At 41.0% G+C, this 17,114-nt stretch overlaps 1 protein-coding gene across 1 annotated transcript in view; it reads left to right on the top strand.

The window, feature by feature from the left end:
- Nucleotides 1–12,851, top strand: part of RERG (RAS like estrogen regulated growth inhibitor) — a 151,215-nt gene extending 138,364 nt beyond the window's left edge. Inside the window, exons 4-5 of the mRNA XM_070947504.1 lie at nucleotides 6,009–6,082; nucleotides 12,365–12,851. Of these exons, the coding sequence (XP_070803605.1) occupies nucleotides 6,009–6,082; nucleotides 12,365–12,772 (482 nt within the window). The 3' untranslated portion in view covers nucleotides 12,773–12,851. The remainder of the gene's footprint in view (nucleotides 1–6,008; nucleotides 6,083–12,364) is intronic.
- The last annotated feature ends 4,263 nt before the right edge of the window (nucleotides 12,852–17,114 follow it).

Below are 17,114 nucleotides of genomic sequence, written 5' to 3'. Positions count from 1 at the left end.
ATGAGATGGTTGTGGCCTCTGTAGAGCAGCCTCTCTGCTGGAGTTGAGTAGCTTGAGTTGCTCAACTCCATGGCCAGATTGACATTTATTATCTTCTCATTTGTTCAAATCCTTCTTAAAGAGTGGTACCCAAAACTAGACACAATCCTTGAAGTAGGATCTGATCCACGCAGAGAAAGTGAAACTATGACTTCCTTCGATTTAGAATTCTGCTGATGCAGCCCAAAACTTTAGCTGGCTTTTTGCAATTACATTAAAAAAATTAAAAGTTGACATGTAGGTAGCTTACAAAAACCCATTTTCTCTATAATTTTGATGATGTATACTCATATTCATAGTCCATGCTTTCAACCAGGCAAACAAAATCTGTCATTTTTAAAAAGGAAAGAATATATACAAAGCAGTCATTCACTACCACCACTACTTTTTTGGGGGGTATTATGTTTTCCTTAGTGAAAATGGAAGCATTTGCCAAGGCACTTAAATTCTGACCCTTAAAATCTATATTCATCTCTACTTTGGTTTCCTAGATTTCAAAGATTCTTGCTCAATGCCAGCCTTGGGAGGTAGTTCAGACAAGAAGCTCACTCAGGAGTACTAGCTCTTATCTTTATTGTAAGGTTACATTAAGAGAATCTTGCAAGTCTGAAAGTACATCTCTCCCCTATTTCTTTTACAGTCCAAGCACCTGGGGAGTGTCCCTTCTGACATGTCCATAAGGTGGCTTTTCTTTTCAAGAGGCAAACTGGACAAACTGAGCAATATGGTACATGCAGTACAATACAGTGAGTCATGAGCAGATCTGTACATTGGGGAAACAAAGCAACCACTTCATAAACTCATGGCACAACATAGGAGAACAAACCCATCAGGACAAGATTCAGGAGACCATCTGTCTTTAAAAGACAACGGCCATGCTTTTGAAGACAGCAAAGTCCACAATTTGGACAGAGAGGACTACTGGTTTGAAAGAGGGTCAAAGAGGCCAACTATGTCTGGAGTCAATTCTCTTAACAGAGGGGGAGGGATATGGCACAGTCTGCAACACAGTCCTTTCAGCGGTTCCAAGAAGGTTCCACACCCATTTGCACAGGTAAATGGGACACAGATAAACCTTCAAATAACCTCAACAACTCTCTAAAAGAATTCAAATTCTGCAAGGAATTCCACACCATCCAGTCAGAGCTGAAGAAGCTTCTTGGATGAGAAGCACAAAGAAAAACAAGAAAATCCAGTTGCCTCTTGGGAAAAAAAAGCATCTTTGGGACAACCATGACCTGGATGACTGAGAACCTTCATCGACATTTCCTTTCTGACATATTTGCCATGCCCCCATCCCTTCTGCAGACTCAGCTGTCACCTGTCTGACCATGGTTTAATCCAGAGATCTCCAAAATCAGCAACTTTAAGACTTGCTGACTTTAATTCCGAGAATTCCCTAGTCAGCTACTCTATGCTGGCCACTCTTCCTTCTGTCTCCCAAAGTCATTCCTACATACCATTGCACCACATTTCAAGCATTCCCATTCAACCAAGACAGACAAAAATCTGTTTACTGAAGTGAAAGATAAGATTTTCTGCATCCATCTTCAGCTCTGGCCTTAGCACTACTGTGTTTGAAGGACTAAAAAGCCTTAGAACGTGCCAAATGTTGATTACAGGCGGCTTCCGAATTTCACTGGAGAGGGTCTCTGCATTTATGGGAGGATACACAGATAGAAATGTGTGTGTAGGATCTGGTCAAGAGCTCAAGATAGCAGACAAAATAGTACAATTGAAGCTCCACCTTCTTTTTTGTAGATCACATAGCTGGAATTTAGATAGTACAGTCATGATTGCCATGTTTAAAAAAATCAACTCTAAGGATACCACAGGTTTTGCTTTGTTTTTTCATGATATTGTACCTCATTGCCCACCCAGTTGTTACTTCACAATCTACACCAGCTCTAGGTATTTTTCCTATTAGCACAAAATAACTTGGAAAAGAAACACAGAAGATTCCACTGTTACTTATACGTTATCTATTCCACAACAAATTCATTAACCAGACAATTCACAGTAGTGCAGGGGAGATTTCTTTGTTTTCTGTTTCCCAGTCGCCTTTAAAAAAATTTTCTCTTGTTTTTGTTTTATGTCAATGCGGTGTAGCTGGCAATTTAGAGTAAATTAATAAGGTCAGTGGGAAAGAGAGCAGTGTGATGCTGTGTGATGCAGAATTCTCCATCCTGCAGTGTTGTTGCCACTTTTAAATGAACACCAAACTAATATCTCAAATATGGATCTAAATAGTTGAAGAGCCTTGGTAGTACAGGGGTTTAAGGCACCCTGTTATTAAGCTTATTAAGACCAACTGCCTGCAATTACTGCAGGGTTCGAATCTCGCCAAGGCTCAAGGTTGACTCAGCCTTCCATCCTTTCTAAGGTAGGTGAAATGAGGACCCAGTTGTGGGGGCAATAAGCTGACTTTGTATAAATATATACAAAAAGGATGAAGGCTATTGCTGAGCGCATTGTAAGCCGCCCTGAGTCTTCGGAGAAGGGTGGCATATAAATCAAATTAAAAAAAAAAAAAAGTGTAGGCTTTAACATATTCCAGAATGTTGGCTCTTAAGCCAGTCAAGGAACAAGACCAAAACATAATCAAATGCAAGTCCGTCATTTGAATAATGACAGTGGCAGAAGATCCAAACTAATGCCAGGGAAAAAGTCACATTACCTTCTCCTAATGTATAATAAATTACAATTATATCCTTTCCATTTTTACAGGGACACAAATTGGAATGCATTTTTCCCCCTTTCCATTTACTCTAAAACAACAGTCCCCAATTTTTTTCCCTTTATGCAAATCTCCGTGGCATTACAAAAGCCTTAGTACATGAAACATCCCCAGTTATTGACTATTACAAGATCCCCAAATTAAATAAAAATGAATTTTAAAAAATACTAGGTTAAAAAGATGCAAGACTGCTGAATTGCATGGTTTTTCTAACTGAAATTCCATGGGAAACGATGTAAGATGAATTGATCGCCTCAATTTGGGGTCATTTTCCTTTAACTTTGCATTTTGACATCTGCACCAGAAATCATATTCTAATTCCTTTAGGAAACACCAAAGGTGTGTTTACCACACATTGGGAAACCCTGTTCTAAAACTTCCTGGGCTGACAGTTAGACTGAGAGATAGAAACAAAGCCTAAAGTCGTTTGGTGATGAGTTTTACAGATTATTGTGGATTTGAATCCATTTGTATAGCACAAAGCTAGAAATTGGGACACCATGAGTTACAAAACCAGTTGGATGGACTAGGACAGGGTCAGCAACCTGAAACACTCAAAGAGCCACAAGGTCCTAACCGGAAGCTGCCCCCCCCCACCGCCCCGATTCAATTCTGGAGCCGACCGGAAGTCCAGTTCCCCCACCATAGAGTCTCCTCCTAGCACGACGTCCTTTTTCCTCTACCTGTCCTAACTGAAAGCCCTATCAATTGTGGAATGAACCGGCGACAGGGAGCTGCAGCAGAGGGATGGAAGAGCCACATGCGGCTCCAGAGCTGGGGGCTGCTGACCCCTGGACTAGGAGAGAAAACTCCTCTCCTCTCTAGCATTGAAGATGTTAAATTGTCCCAGTCAACCTCAAAGAACAGCAAGGACCACACAGTTCAACCTTGAGCTACACAAATTCTTTTCTATTAGGTGACCTTGGGTCAGTCCCTCTGTCTCAGCCCTGGGAAGAAGGCAGTGGCAAACCATTTCTGAAAATCTTGCCGAAAAGATTACAGAGACTAATTTAAGCAGTTCCCGGGAGTCAACACTGACTCAAAGGGCAAAAATATAAACACTGTCAGTGTAAAAGAAAGAACTCTTCCATGAAGCTAAAGACAAGCTGTCACTTCTTATCATAGCCAAGATTCTGATTTAATTATATCAAAGTTGGGTTTAGTGGCTTGTATGGACCCAATTAAAAAAAAAATCAAAGGCTCATAGCAATATTTGTGCACATTTTTATATATTTGTCCATATTTCTTCAGAGGTAGGTGTTCTAATGAACTTTTCCTTCTTTACATATTTTGACAATCATTTTTTCTGTAAAGAAAGAGCCTTGATGGTACAGTGGTTAATGAACCCTGTTATTAACACAGCTGCCTGCAATTTCTGCTGGTTCGAATCTCTCCAAGGCTCAAGGTTGACTCAGCCTTCCATCCTTTCTAAGGTAGGTGAAATGAGGACCCAGTTTGTGGGGGCAATAAGCTGACTTTGTATAAATATACAAAAGGATGAAGGCTATTGCTGAGCACATTGTAAGCCGCCCTGAGTCTCCGGAGAAGGGCGGCATATAAATCAAATTAAAAAAAAAAAAAATACTATTTGGGTTAAAAATTTCAGATGATCATTTTGGTATCTATTTTTCCTTAACATAGATATTTTTGCACATATTTTTTTGCAGATATTTTCAAGTTATAAACCACATTTCAGAGTGAATATTTCAGCATGCATTTATGTTCTGGAGTCTTCTCTACACTTGAGAAGTTCAAGATCAGGTTCAAGATCATTATATTCATACTTATCAATGATCTGGCACAACAAATTTTTCATGCATCCCTCTTTCTGATTAATTGTAGGATCTGAGTTGGAAGGGACTGACGTCATCTAGCCCAGCAGAATTCTCTAGAAAATCTTACTAGTTAAAGCTGACATAATAGAGGCTCCTGGATTTATAACTCAGGGTGTATCACTTTATAATCCAGGGTATGAAAAGGTCTTATCCCATCCAGCTAATCTTAATGACAAATATATTTTAGCCTCATGCTAAGATCCTTTGCATATTGTCAAGAAAAGCCTTAAATCTCAGTTTCAGTCTGGATATTCCATCAACTAGACAACCACAAGACGTCACAGGGCAACCAAAATAACTTCTAAGTACAGCCATTTTCTGTTTCAAGGTACAGGTTTCAGGATGAATAACAAAATACAAGTAGAAAGTATCTTGGAAAAGCCAATGACTTTTCACATTTTTGCACATGAATAAAAGAATGGGACCTTGATTTGAAATAAAGAAAAAAAAATGAAATCTAAAATGCGACATGAGAATTTTGGGCATGATTAAATTTTACATCCAGACCTCATGATCGGTCAAATACCAAATCTTATTGCATACTGGCCATCAACTATCCAGGAGCCTGGATAGCTCTGCGGACAAGGCACTGTAATTTAACACCAGCTGTCTGCAATTAAAGTAAGTTCGAATCTTGCCAGGCTCAAGGTTGACTCAGCCTTCCATCCTTTCTAAGGTAGGTAAATTGAGGACCCAGTTTGTGGGGGCAATAAGTTGACTTTGTATAAAATATACAAAAGTATGAAGGCTATTGCTTAACACAGTGTTAGCCGCCCTGAGTCTCCGGAGAAGGGCGGCATATAAATCAAATTAAAAAAAAAATAAAAATACTGAGCATCAAATACAGATACCAATATCTGTTGTAACTGTTGCAATTATTCAAAATAAATTATGTGATGAATTTTGGGAACTGAGTAAATTTTAGCTCCGATTCACATGGATTTTATAATATCAACTTCCAAATACTATACCTATCAATCTCATAGCGCTAAGTGGAGCTTGTCCCTCTGCCCTGCCCCTTGGACAAGCCATAGACCAGAACAAAAGGCGGTTGAACTTATTTGTGGCCATGGCAATTGTTGCCATCTCTTTGGCTTATTTATATGCCAAAGTCAGCAATCTGAAGCCAACAGACCATCCACCGTTTGCTTCCATTTTTGGCCTCCAGAACAATTCCAGATCATACTGTTGAAACTGAATAGGAAAATGACTGGTTTTCAACAACATTTTCTTTGTTTGCCCCCCTGCTAACGAAACAGACCAAATGGGTTGAAGTAATAACACACTTCTTAGAACAGAAAGTAGTGGAAAGGTCTAAAATGAACAGGAAATAAAGAAATGCACCATACTTTCTGATTGTTTCCTTTTAATGTAGTATTTCTCATTCCTTTTTTAAGAGTCCACTTATCGTCATCAAGCCACCATTGATGATGAAGTTGTTTCCATGGAAATACTAGACACAGCTGGGCAGGTAAGAACACTGCTGATCCCTGTAGCAAAATGCCAATGCCAGAAAACTATAATTAACACTAGGGGAAAGTTGTCAAGTATTTACGTGTGGAATATAAAGGGACAAAGGAGAATAATAAAAATATAGTAGGCCATCTGTGAGAGAGTATGAAAGGGAAGCTTCATATTCCTGTTAGTTTTAGTGTTTCTTACAATGGCAGAAATCTCAATTGATTTTTGTTGGTTTACGTCAGGGGTCGTCAATCTTAAATACTCGAAGAGCCACAAAGGTCCTTACCGGAAGCCCCCATTCAATTCTGGAGCCAACCGGAAGTCTTATTCCTCCACCATAGAGTCTCCTCCTAGTATGGCATCCTTTTTCCTCTACCTGTCCTAACCGAAAGTCCTATCAATTGTGGAGCCGACCAGCGACAGGGAGCCACAGTAGAGGGATGAAAGAGCCACATGTGGCTCCAGAGCCACGGGTTGCTGACCCCTGGTTTAAGTGTTTATTAGTTCAGGCAATACAAGAGAAAGTCGAGAAGCATGCAGATGGGTACCTCAAGGTTCAATCTTGGCTGGGCCAGTATTCTTCAACATGTGCATTAATTATCTGGATGAGGGGATAGAAGGGGAATTCATCAAAATTGTAGATGGCACCAGTGGTGAAATTCAAATGGCTTGGTGGCATGATGGGCATGGTGTGGCTTGGTGGGCGTGGCTTGGTGGGCATGGCAGGGGAAGGATACTGCAAAATCTCCATTCCCACCCCACTCCAGGGGAAGGATACTGCAAAATCCCCATTCCTTCCCCACTCCTGGGGGAAGGATAGTACAAAATCTCCATTCCCACCCTACTCTGGGGCCATCCAGAGGTGGTATTTGCCGGTTCTCCGAACTGCTCAAAATTTCCGCTACCGGTTCTCCAGAACCTGTCAGAACCTGCTCAATTTCACCCCTGGATGGCACCAAATTGGGAAGGAATATTCAATATTTTAGAAGATAGGCTGAAGATCCAGAAGGATCTTGACAGACTTGAGCATTGGGCCCTCTCCAACAAGATGCAGTTCGTTGGTGAGAAACGTGAGGTCCTGTAGTTAGGAAGGAAAAACCAAATGAACTGGTATGGAATAGGTGGTACCTGACTCAATGATAATAACTGTGAGAACGATGTAGGTGTCCTAGTGGACCACCACTTAAGTTAGAGTCAGCAGCATGCTGCAGCTGCCAAAAGAACCAATCCAGTCGTAGACTGCATCAACAGAGGGATAGTGTCAAGACAACAAGATGTGATAGTACCACTTTACACCGTGCTGGTGAGAATACTGAATCCAGCTTTGGTCACCATAATACAAAAAAGAGACCAAATCTCCAGACACTTGAAATGATAACTAGATTTGAGGGCCTGTCACAAAGAAAACGGGAGCTGACTTATTCTCCAAAGCACTAGGGTCACTCAGGACAAGAAGTAATGGGTGAAATCTTGTTAAAAAGATCCAAGCTAGAAATAAGGATAAATTTTCTGGCTGTGAGAAAAATTAATCAGTGGAATAGCTTGCCTCCTGCGATTGTGGGTGTCTGTCACTGGAGGTTTTTAAGAATAGACTGGACAACCATTTGGCTATGATTATATAAGACTCCTGCCTTCAGCAGCGTGTTGGACTACAAGACCTCCAAGGTCCTTCCAGTCCTATGATACTGTGAAAGTTCCAAAGGAAGTGATATCTTAGAGACCAAATGATGATGAAGAAGGAGAATTATAGTTCTGTTCCAAGTAAGGATGAAATCCAGCAGGTTCTGACAGGTTCTGGAGAACCAGTAGCGGAAATTTTGAGCAATTCGGAGAACCGGTAGCGGAAATGTTGAGTACCACCTCTGGATAGCCCCACAGTGGGGTGGGAATGGAGATTTTGCAATATCCTTCCCCTGGAGTGGGGAGGGAATGGAGATTTTGCAATATCTTTCCCCTGGAGTAGGGAGGGAATGGAGATTTTGCAATATCTTTCCCCTGGAGTGGGTGGGAATGGAGATTTTGAAGTATCCTTTCCCTGCCACGTGCACCAAGCCACACCCACCAAGCCACGCCCACAGAACCGGTAGTAAAAAAATTTGGATTTCACCACTGGTTACAAGTATTTCTGAGAGACAGAGTAGGGCTAAACCTGAACCGAAATATGGAACTGGCCCCAGGAGCTGTCATTTGGTCTGTTGGCAAGGATATATAAGTAGTATTTAGCTGCCAGCTGCCTGCAATTAGTGCGAGTTCAATTCTCACCAGGCTCAAGGTTGACTCAGCCTTCCATCCTTCCGAGATATGTTAAATGAGGACCCGGTTTGTGGGGGCAATAAGCTGACTTTGTATAAAATAGAACACTGCTTAGGGGGCCCCAAAAAGCCCTACTAAGCAAGTATATACAAAAGTATGAAGGCTATTGCTTAAAAGCATTGTAAGCCTCTTTGAGTCTTCGGAGAAGGGCAGCATATAAATCAAACTAATAAAATAAATAAATATAAGTATTAAATATTCCCCTACGTGGCTTTTTTTTTCCTAATGGAAAAATAATATAATGGGTCAGGAAAAAAGAGGTAAAAGAGTTCAGTTAGAGTTAGCGCCCACACAACTGCTTTAAATAATTTTTTAGAAAGGAACATATATGAGACATCTGATTATGAATCTTTGCATATAAGTCTGTTGCAGAAAAATGTGGGCTAGGACAGTTTTAAGAAACATTGTTATGGGATGTTTCACTCCATAGAATCTAAAGATTCCATCCTGTCTCACTGCAGTTGAGAGTAAGCCTCACCAAGTCCAGGGGGACTGATTTATATATGATTGACTTGGGAGGTCCCAAATAAATAAATAAAATGAGGGGATTTTAAAAAGCAAGAATACAAACAAAGATAAAACTGCACCTCTGGTTTATACCGAGTACATCTGAGCATAGAGTTCAATGAAGTCTTCCAATCAACTTGCATATAATATTAATACTATTCTTGAACTAGTATTGTGCCTCGTTCTGGAAATCACATAGATAAACTGGAATTGGTTTAAAGAAAAACAAAAGTGACAGAGAAAACCTTCCTTCCTTCTTTCCTTCCTTCCTTCCTTCCTTCCTTCCTTCCTTCTTTCCTTTCTTCCTCCCTCCCTCCCTCCCTCCCCTTCTCTCTTTCCTTCAGCCCCATCCAACAATTTTGCTCATAAGCAATTGGGAGGAAATAGAAGTCTGACCTTTATGAAAAAGTACAGGAAAATAACGTCATTTCTAAGGGAATTTTATCCATTGTAGAAATGTAATTCTCCACTGACATTAATCGGATAGATAAAGAAATCCTGCCTCTGTCATTGGAACTTAGTGTCACAGCTCTCCACTCACTAGGAAAATTATGGAAAAGAAAGAATTGGCAAACATTTGTAGAATTTCCCAACTGGAACAAAGAGATACTGATATTTTATCATTTACCACTAATGGAAGAGCATGGAAGACAAAGTCAGAAGCCCTTAGAGTGGTTTTTTCCCTCTGTGTGTTCATGATAATGAAGAGTAATATTTGAAAAATGGTTTAATTTTCACATCATTTCACATTTCACCCACACAATTAAATGTAGGAAAGTTCTGAGTGGATAATAATTTTGCAAGACAGGTCAGATGCCAGAGATCTGTCTTAGCAATAGCTGAATGCCAGAGTGAAAATGGAACTTCTGATCTGTATACAAAAGCAAAATTCAATGAAGGTTACACTGAATTTACTGAAATGTCACATGCTTATGCCAATAATGGGATTGAAATATTTATCAAGTTATTTATTTTTAAATAGTATGACATTTGCTGCACATTCTTTTTCCACAAATAGTTTTTTTTTTAATGATGCATTCAGCTTTGTGAATCTTAACTTTAGTTGCAATGGCTTATATCATTGTAGCTGAAGTAATTAAACTTGGATGTGTTTTAAAAAATCTGTTTATATGCCTGTAGCCCTCCTGATAAGCTAGAATCGCCAGTATTGCTATCCCCTTGGACCTGCTGACTAATCAAAATGTACAATATGTTTTGCAGTCAGAATGTTCTGATTTATAATAGAAAGAGTGCAGAGAAGAGCAATAAAGATGATAAGGGGACTGGAGGCTAAAACATAGGAAGAACGGTTACAGGAACTGGGCATGGTTAGTCTAGTGAAGAGAAGGACCAGGGGAGACATGATAGCAGTGTTCCAGTATTTGTGGGGCTGCCACAGAGACGAGGGGGGGTCAACCTGTTTTCCAAGGCACCCGAAGGCCAGACAAGGAATAATGGATGGAAATTGATGAAAGAGATTCAACCTAGAAATAAGGAGAAATTTTCTGATAGTGAGAGCAATCAACCAATGGAATAGCTTGCTTTTGGAAGTTCTAGGAGCTTCATCACTGGAAGCTTTCAAGAAGAGACTGGACTGACATTTGTCAGAAATGGGGTAGGGTCTCCTGCTTGGGTGGGGAGCTTGGACTGATGACCTACAAGGTCCCTTTCAATTCTGTTATTTGGTTAATTTCAGAACGTTACATTCTAACCTAAGAATAACTGCTCTGAATTTAATGGAAATGGACCAACCTATAAATCAGCTATTCCAAAGTCAGAATACCTGGGTACTTGTGGGACTGCCTACTACCACCAATAGCTTCCCACCGGCCGGTACGCTCTCATAGAGAGGGGCTCCTCCGGGTGCCGTCAGCCAAACAATGTCGACTGGCGGTCCCCAGGGGGAGAGCCTTCTCTGTGGGGGCATCTACTATCTGGAACGAGCTCCCCCTGGAGATACGGAGGATCCCGGATCTGCGCACCTTCCGCCACGCTCTTAAGACCTTTTTATTCCACCAGCCGGGCCTGGCCTAACTTTCTCCCTCTTTTCAAATAATTTTTAATATTTTTTAATATTTTTAATATTCAAAGTTTAATTTGTTTTAAATTGATTGGGTTTTTTTTAATTTGTCTGGGCCAAACTATTTAATTCGATTTTATTACTGCTTTTTAAATTTTGTATGTATGTATTTTATTGTTGGCTGTTCACCGCCCTGAGTCCTTCGGGAGTAGGGCGGTATATAAATCAAATAAAAGTAAAGTAAAGTAAAGAATATTACAAAGCAGAATATTTTGCACATCTCTGTTAATTGGAGCAAGCTAGAAGTTGCAATGTCAGAGAATTGCACAGCAGGTGTCCAAATGAAATCAGAATCTGACACCTACTTGTAGCTTTATATAAATAAATACATTTTGCATCAATATATACAACCAACTAGATAGGCAATTAGGAGCATCATGCGGTAAATCACAGGGCACACAGAAGAAAAATGGTGGGACAAAGGGGAACTCCCCCTCCACACCCATAGCAACCAATCACAGCGCAGATTGCCTCATCTAGGAGCCTGCACTCTCCAACCAATCAACCACAACTGTGCGTTCCAGCTCACTGCACAACCCCATTGCTCCGGCTACTAAATTTAAATATCTTAACATGCAATCCAGCAGCTTCTGAAAAACACAAGTTCACCATACCTAGAGAAGCAAGTGCTAAATTCAAAAATAATTCCAGGTTTTTCAGATCTTCAAATCTCAAAGACTTCAGCCAGATGAGTAGGGCTATTTTCATCCTCAGTGCAAATATTTCTCATTTGGATACATGAGATTCATATGCCATTCCTTAGAACAACCATCAATTAGTGTAACTGAGTGTGACCAAAATAGCCAGGCTATGCAAAGCTCAAAGGGGAAGAACTATTATCTTTTTAAAAATGCCAGAATGTTAGAATAATACAGTGATCTAAAATTGGGAACAAAAATATTTCAGTTCTGGTGATGTTCTCTTGGATGTGGAGCAGGGGTGAAATCTACTTACCTTCCTTACCGGTTCGGAAGTGCATGCGCCATGTGTGTGCGCTTGCTTCACTCGTGCGCACGCATAAGGTAAAAAACACATTACTTCCTGGTTAAGACCAGGAAGTAATGACACCCGGGCAGGTGAGCGGAGCTTTGCTCCACCATCGCTACTGGATCGCTGAACCACCCGCAACGATCGCTACCGGATCACTCGATCCGGTCCGAACTGGGAGCATTTCACCCTGATGTGGAGTAAACACAGGACTATTAATGTTTCTCTCTTTGTGCAGCTATGTGTCCATCTGCATTTAATGCCAGACCATAGAGAATTTCCCCAAAATATAACATCACATAGAAACTCCACTGTGCAAAGATCCCTAAAATCTATACGACCCTTGTCTCCTCTAGATCTGCAAAATAACTTTCTTCTTTCTGTGTCTCTTTTTTTTAAAAATAGGAGGATGTTATTCAGAAGGAAGGACACGTACGATGGGGTGAAGGATTCGTGCTGGTGTATGACATCACAGATAGAGGCAGCTTTGAAGAAGTCCTTCCCCTAAAGAACTTGTTGGATGAAGTCAAAAAACCCAAGAACGTTACTTTGATTCTAGTGGGGAACAAAGCAGACTTGGATCACTCCAGGCAGGTCAGCACTGAGGAAGGGGAGAAGCTGGCCACGGAACTAGCTTGCGCCTTTTACGAATGCTCTGCGTGTACAGGAGAAGGCAATATTATGGAAGCTTTTTATGAGCTTTGCCGGGAAGTGCGACGCCGGAAAATGGTTCAAGGCAAGACTCGGAGACGAAGTTCCACTACTCATGTGAAGCAAGCAATTAACAAGATGCTTACCAAAATCAGCAGCTAAAATATCTTCTTCTTTTCCTTTCAAAAGAAGTGCATTTTGCAAGAAGAAGGGACACAAGGCTTAACTGTGTTTGTCAATAGGATGGTCAAAGCTTTGCATTTATTATTACTATTATTATACAATCACCTCATTATCCTTGAAGTTAAGAGATGCAAAAAAAAAAGTTTCAGGAACGGTAATACATGCTCTACTCCAGTTTTGTTGATCACCAAATCATATCTTCAAAAAAAAAAAAATGTTGAAGATGTGTCAGAATGGATTCAGGAATTTACCCATCACTGTTAGTTTTGCATGCTCACATGTGGCTAATACATGATGGCTTATCATTGTCTAAGAGGAGACTATCAAAACTTTATAGGGTGCAGTAGTTGACTAACTCTGGTAAGTGCACCACCACATTCACTTCATAATCCCTGGACATGAGACATCCAAAGAAAATGAAGATTGCCACCCAACTTCATCTAGTTCAAACATCCAAGCAAGAAAAAAACATGTTAATGATGGCTGTGTGAATTGGTGAATTTCAATTTCACTTAATTTTGCCTTTTTTTAAACCTTACATTTATTTCTTTCTACATCCGCATTGATTTGCAATTTTTTTTAAAAAGTGCATAATTTCAGACACATTTTTGCAGAAACTTTCCTTAATAGATATAATTTTAGATGGCATTTATACAATTTCTGCGCAATTTTTCCCCCCAATTTTTTTTTAAAAAATCATCTGATATAAATACTTGACATGTATTTTTCAGTTGAAACCTATAGTATATTTGTAAGAATGCATTTGGGGAAGTAAGTATGAATTTCACAACTGCCATCACTGTTTAGAGCATTGTTAAAAAACTGAACATAAGTCCCAATGAAGGCAATATTCTTTCGATAGGTCTGTCTTCTCATTCTGAACGTGTTTCCCAAAAAAAAAATTCCTAAAATGTAAAATATAAATATATGTATGAAAATGAAATAATGGTTTACCTAACAACTTTTCTCCAAAAGGAAAATGCAACCAACTGGATTTTTAAAAAGAGTTTTGTATACTTTATGATTCTTGCGCATTGTGCAAAGATCTTGCCTTAGCTCACATGGCGCACATACCCTTTGTTAACTTAACTGTGGTTTCATTAATTCCTAGAACTTGAAAGGGGTCATTGATTTCATTGGACCTATTTTACCCTACCCAAATGAAAGTACGATGGTTTACGTTCTGCTTGAACACATTGGAAAAAGATCTCACTGTCTCCTTAGACAAATATAAACTTAATTTGAATTATTTATCCACTTTTCTGGGGTTGCATGATGTTGAACCACAAACCACGCTGCCCCAGAATTGCTAGCCGAACATCTACTCAAGTAGATCACAGTGCAGTGTGCTATGTAGATTCAACGCATTCTAAGCGAATTCTAGGCAAGGTACAAAATCTTGTTTCATAGAACTGCATTTGCATCGCCTCTTCGAATCTTTCTTTACCCATAAAAATCCATTGGTTGCCCTTTGGCTGTTCTTTTTCCCCCTGCCTCCTTCCAATGAATCTTGCAAGATTGTTGTAAGCTTGCAAGAGTTAACTGATTGGAAAGCAATTTTGAAGGATTGTGGAGAAAAGTGACGGCTTTTAATAATCTCTGGGTTTCTTGTGTTCAGATCTCCTTGTATGCTGCAGCAAAAGAGAAATCTTTCTATTCCTCTTTTTGCCTGATTTGCTAATTCTTGTGTTTTCAAATGATGTGACATATGGGTACTGTAATGTAAAAGAAAAAAATGACAGTCGCAGATGCTTTTGCGGGGGGGTGGAGGTACCGACAAGTATCCGATGAGTGACATTTGAACCAATACAATCCATTATCTTTCATGATTAGGCATCACAAGAATGGCAGCAGGCAGCCAAACGGGAAATGACTTGGAACCCGCTGTTATCTTTCATTTGTGCTGTAATGATTATTATCCATGTTATTTTTTCTTTTATTGGTTTTGGGGATGAGGGCTATTGAGCAAGCATCCGTTCCTTGAAGGTCTTTGCATTGATGGGAAGGGAACCTAGACTTTCCTTGCAGAAAGATATGAAGGCTTTGAGGCTGACTTGGCTTTGAATGGCTTAAGCTTTGAACAATGCATCTTTAAGGGAAAACATTTGTAAACTAGAGGGGCTTGAATAGAACCAAAGTTCTTGGGCATTTGACATAGCTGACTTTATTTTTCTTTTAAAATGTTAATCTATAATAAAAGTGTGATTTAAAAAAAAAACACTGGACTTTGGAATGATGTTTCCATCTTTTAAGAGAGCCATGGGAAATCAATTGGAGATGAGACACCATTTAATTTTACAGAGCAGAGGTTGTTGTTGTTTTGCATACCACCATTTAAAATTGTTAAGGGAGAAGATTGCCTCTTGAGTCATAAATCCATACAGTTCTTATTCTGTGCAGTAATCTCACACAGGTATGGTACAGCCAGAGGTGCCCATAAGTGTGCCAATGCAATGCCCAAAACGTCCTCTTCATACCTCTAAGATAGTGGTCACCAACTAGTGGTCCGTGAGAAAATTTTGGTGGTCCGCAGAAAAATTATTTGCATTTTTTTATATTGCACTAAATCAGGGGTCCTCAAACTACAGCCCCTGGGCTGAATTGCTGCAGAGAGTCTCCCCCTTCAGGGTCTTCTTGTGTGGGTTGGAGGGGGGGAAAATTCTGACTTGGGGTCTGCTTCAGCCTCCTGGTGTGGGGCTTTCGACGACGGCTGAAGGGAAGTGCTGCTGGTGGCGAAGAGCCAGAGGGCCTTGTTCCAGTGGGACTGCATCATGACCTGGAACTGGCTGACCACCTCAGCCTGCTGAGCCTCCAGGTGCCGGTACCTGGCCTTGCACTCCCGCAGGTCTTCCCTCTGCTTGGAAAGCCTATGCTCGTAGTCCTCAGTGAGGTGCTTCTTCTGAGCCTCCTTCTCGGTGAGATCCAATTTGAACTGAGCTGTTTTTCCAACTCTTTCTCATTGTGGCTGCTTAGCTCCAACAACTGCTTCCTGTTGGGGCTCTAAGGAGCCTGGGTGGGGAGGTGAGGAGTGGCTGGAAGGGGAGGGGTGAGTAGAGACCGGCGAGGTGCCCCTTGATGTGAGTGACATCGAGTTGTCCACGCCCACCCAGTCACATGACCACCTAGCCATGGCCACCCAGCTGGTCATTAGGCAGATCATATTAGTGGTCCGTGGGATTTAAAATTATGAATTTAGTGGTCCCTGAGATCCAAAAGGTTGGGGACCCCTGCTCTAAGCAACAAAAGGAGCACAGCTTCCATCCTATTGAACTTTGTTTTTGTCACTTGACCCCACCCATCACCATATTCTGCAGGCATCTTTATCTTTATCTTTATTTGATTTGTATACCGCCCTACTCCCAAAGGACTCAGGGCAGTGAACAGCCAAACAGTAAAATACATAAATACAAAATTTAGAAACAGGATAAAATTGAATGAAACAATTTGGCCCAGACCAATTAAAACACCCCAGTCATTTAAAAAACAGATTAAAATTTGCATATTAAAAAGAAAAGAGGGAAGAGATTAGGCCAGGCCCGCCTGGTGGAATAAAAAGGTTTTCAAAGTGCGGCGGAAGGTGTGCAGATCCGGGATCCTCCGTATCTCCGGGGGGAGCTCATTCCAGATCGTAGGTGCCCCCACAGAGAAGGCTCTCCGCCTAGGGGCCGCCAGTCGACATTGTTTGGCTGACGGCACCCGGAGGAGCCCCTCTCTATGAGAGCGTACCGGCCGGTGGGAGGCTATTGGTGGTAGTAGGCGGTCCCGTAGTTATCAGGTCCTGAGCCATGGAGCGCTCTAAAAGTGGTAACCAAAACCTTGAAGCGCACCCGGAAGACCACCGGGAGCCAGTGCAGCTCACGCAAGAGGGGTGTTACATGGGACCGCCATGTCGCTCCCATTACCACCCGCACGGCTGCACTCTGCGCCAGTTGGAGCCTTCGGGTGCTCCTCAAGGGGAGCCCCATGTAGAGAGCGTTACAATAGTCCAGGCGGGAAGTGACGAGGGCATGAGTGACCATGCGTAAGGAGTCCCGATCCAGAAAGGGACGCATCCTCTTTATGCTACAGGGATAGGAGATCTTTCAGCGCTCATAGCACTATAGGAATTCTGTAAATACATTGTCCTCTCGGCAAACATGTGAGCTTCACTATTTACAAAATGAGTTTTGGCCAACAACAAACTATCATTTATTAAAAAGAAAAAAAAAACAAATGCATCAGATTGCTTCTCAGCTCTCCTAGTGACTACCTAGCTTTTCATCATATCAGCATAGCACAATTTATTTATTTCGCTTTTGGAAGGAGCTAGGGGGACAGCCCA

This window comes from Pituophis catenifer, unplaced genomic scaffold (genome assembly GCF_029215685.1).
Source record: "Pituophis catenifer annectens isolate HBS135680 unplaced genomic scaffold, rPitCat1.0.hap2 SCAF_7, whole genome shotgun sequence".
NCBI classification, from domain to species: Eukaryota; Metazoa; Chordata; class Lepidosauria; order Squamata; family Colubridae; genus Pituophis; species Pituophis catenifer.
The sequence above is the reverse complement of the archived record's forward strand: the minus strand, read 5'-3'. Positions and strand labels throughout refer to the sequence as shown.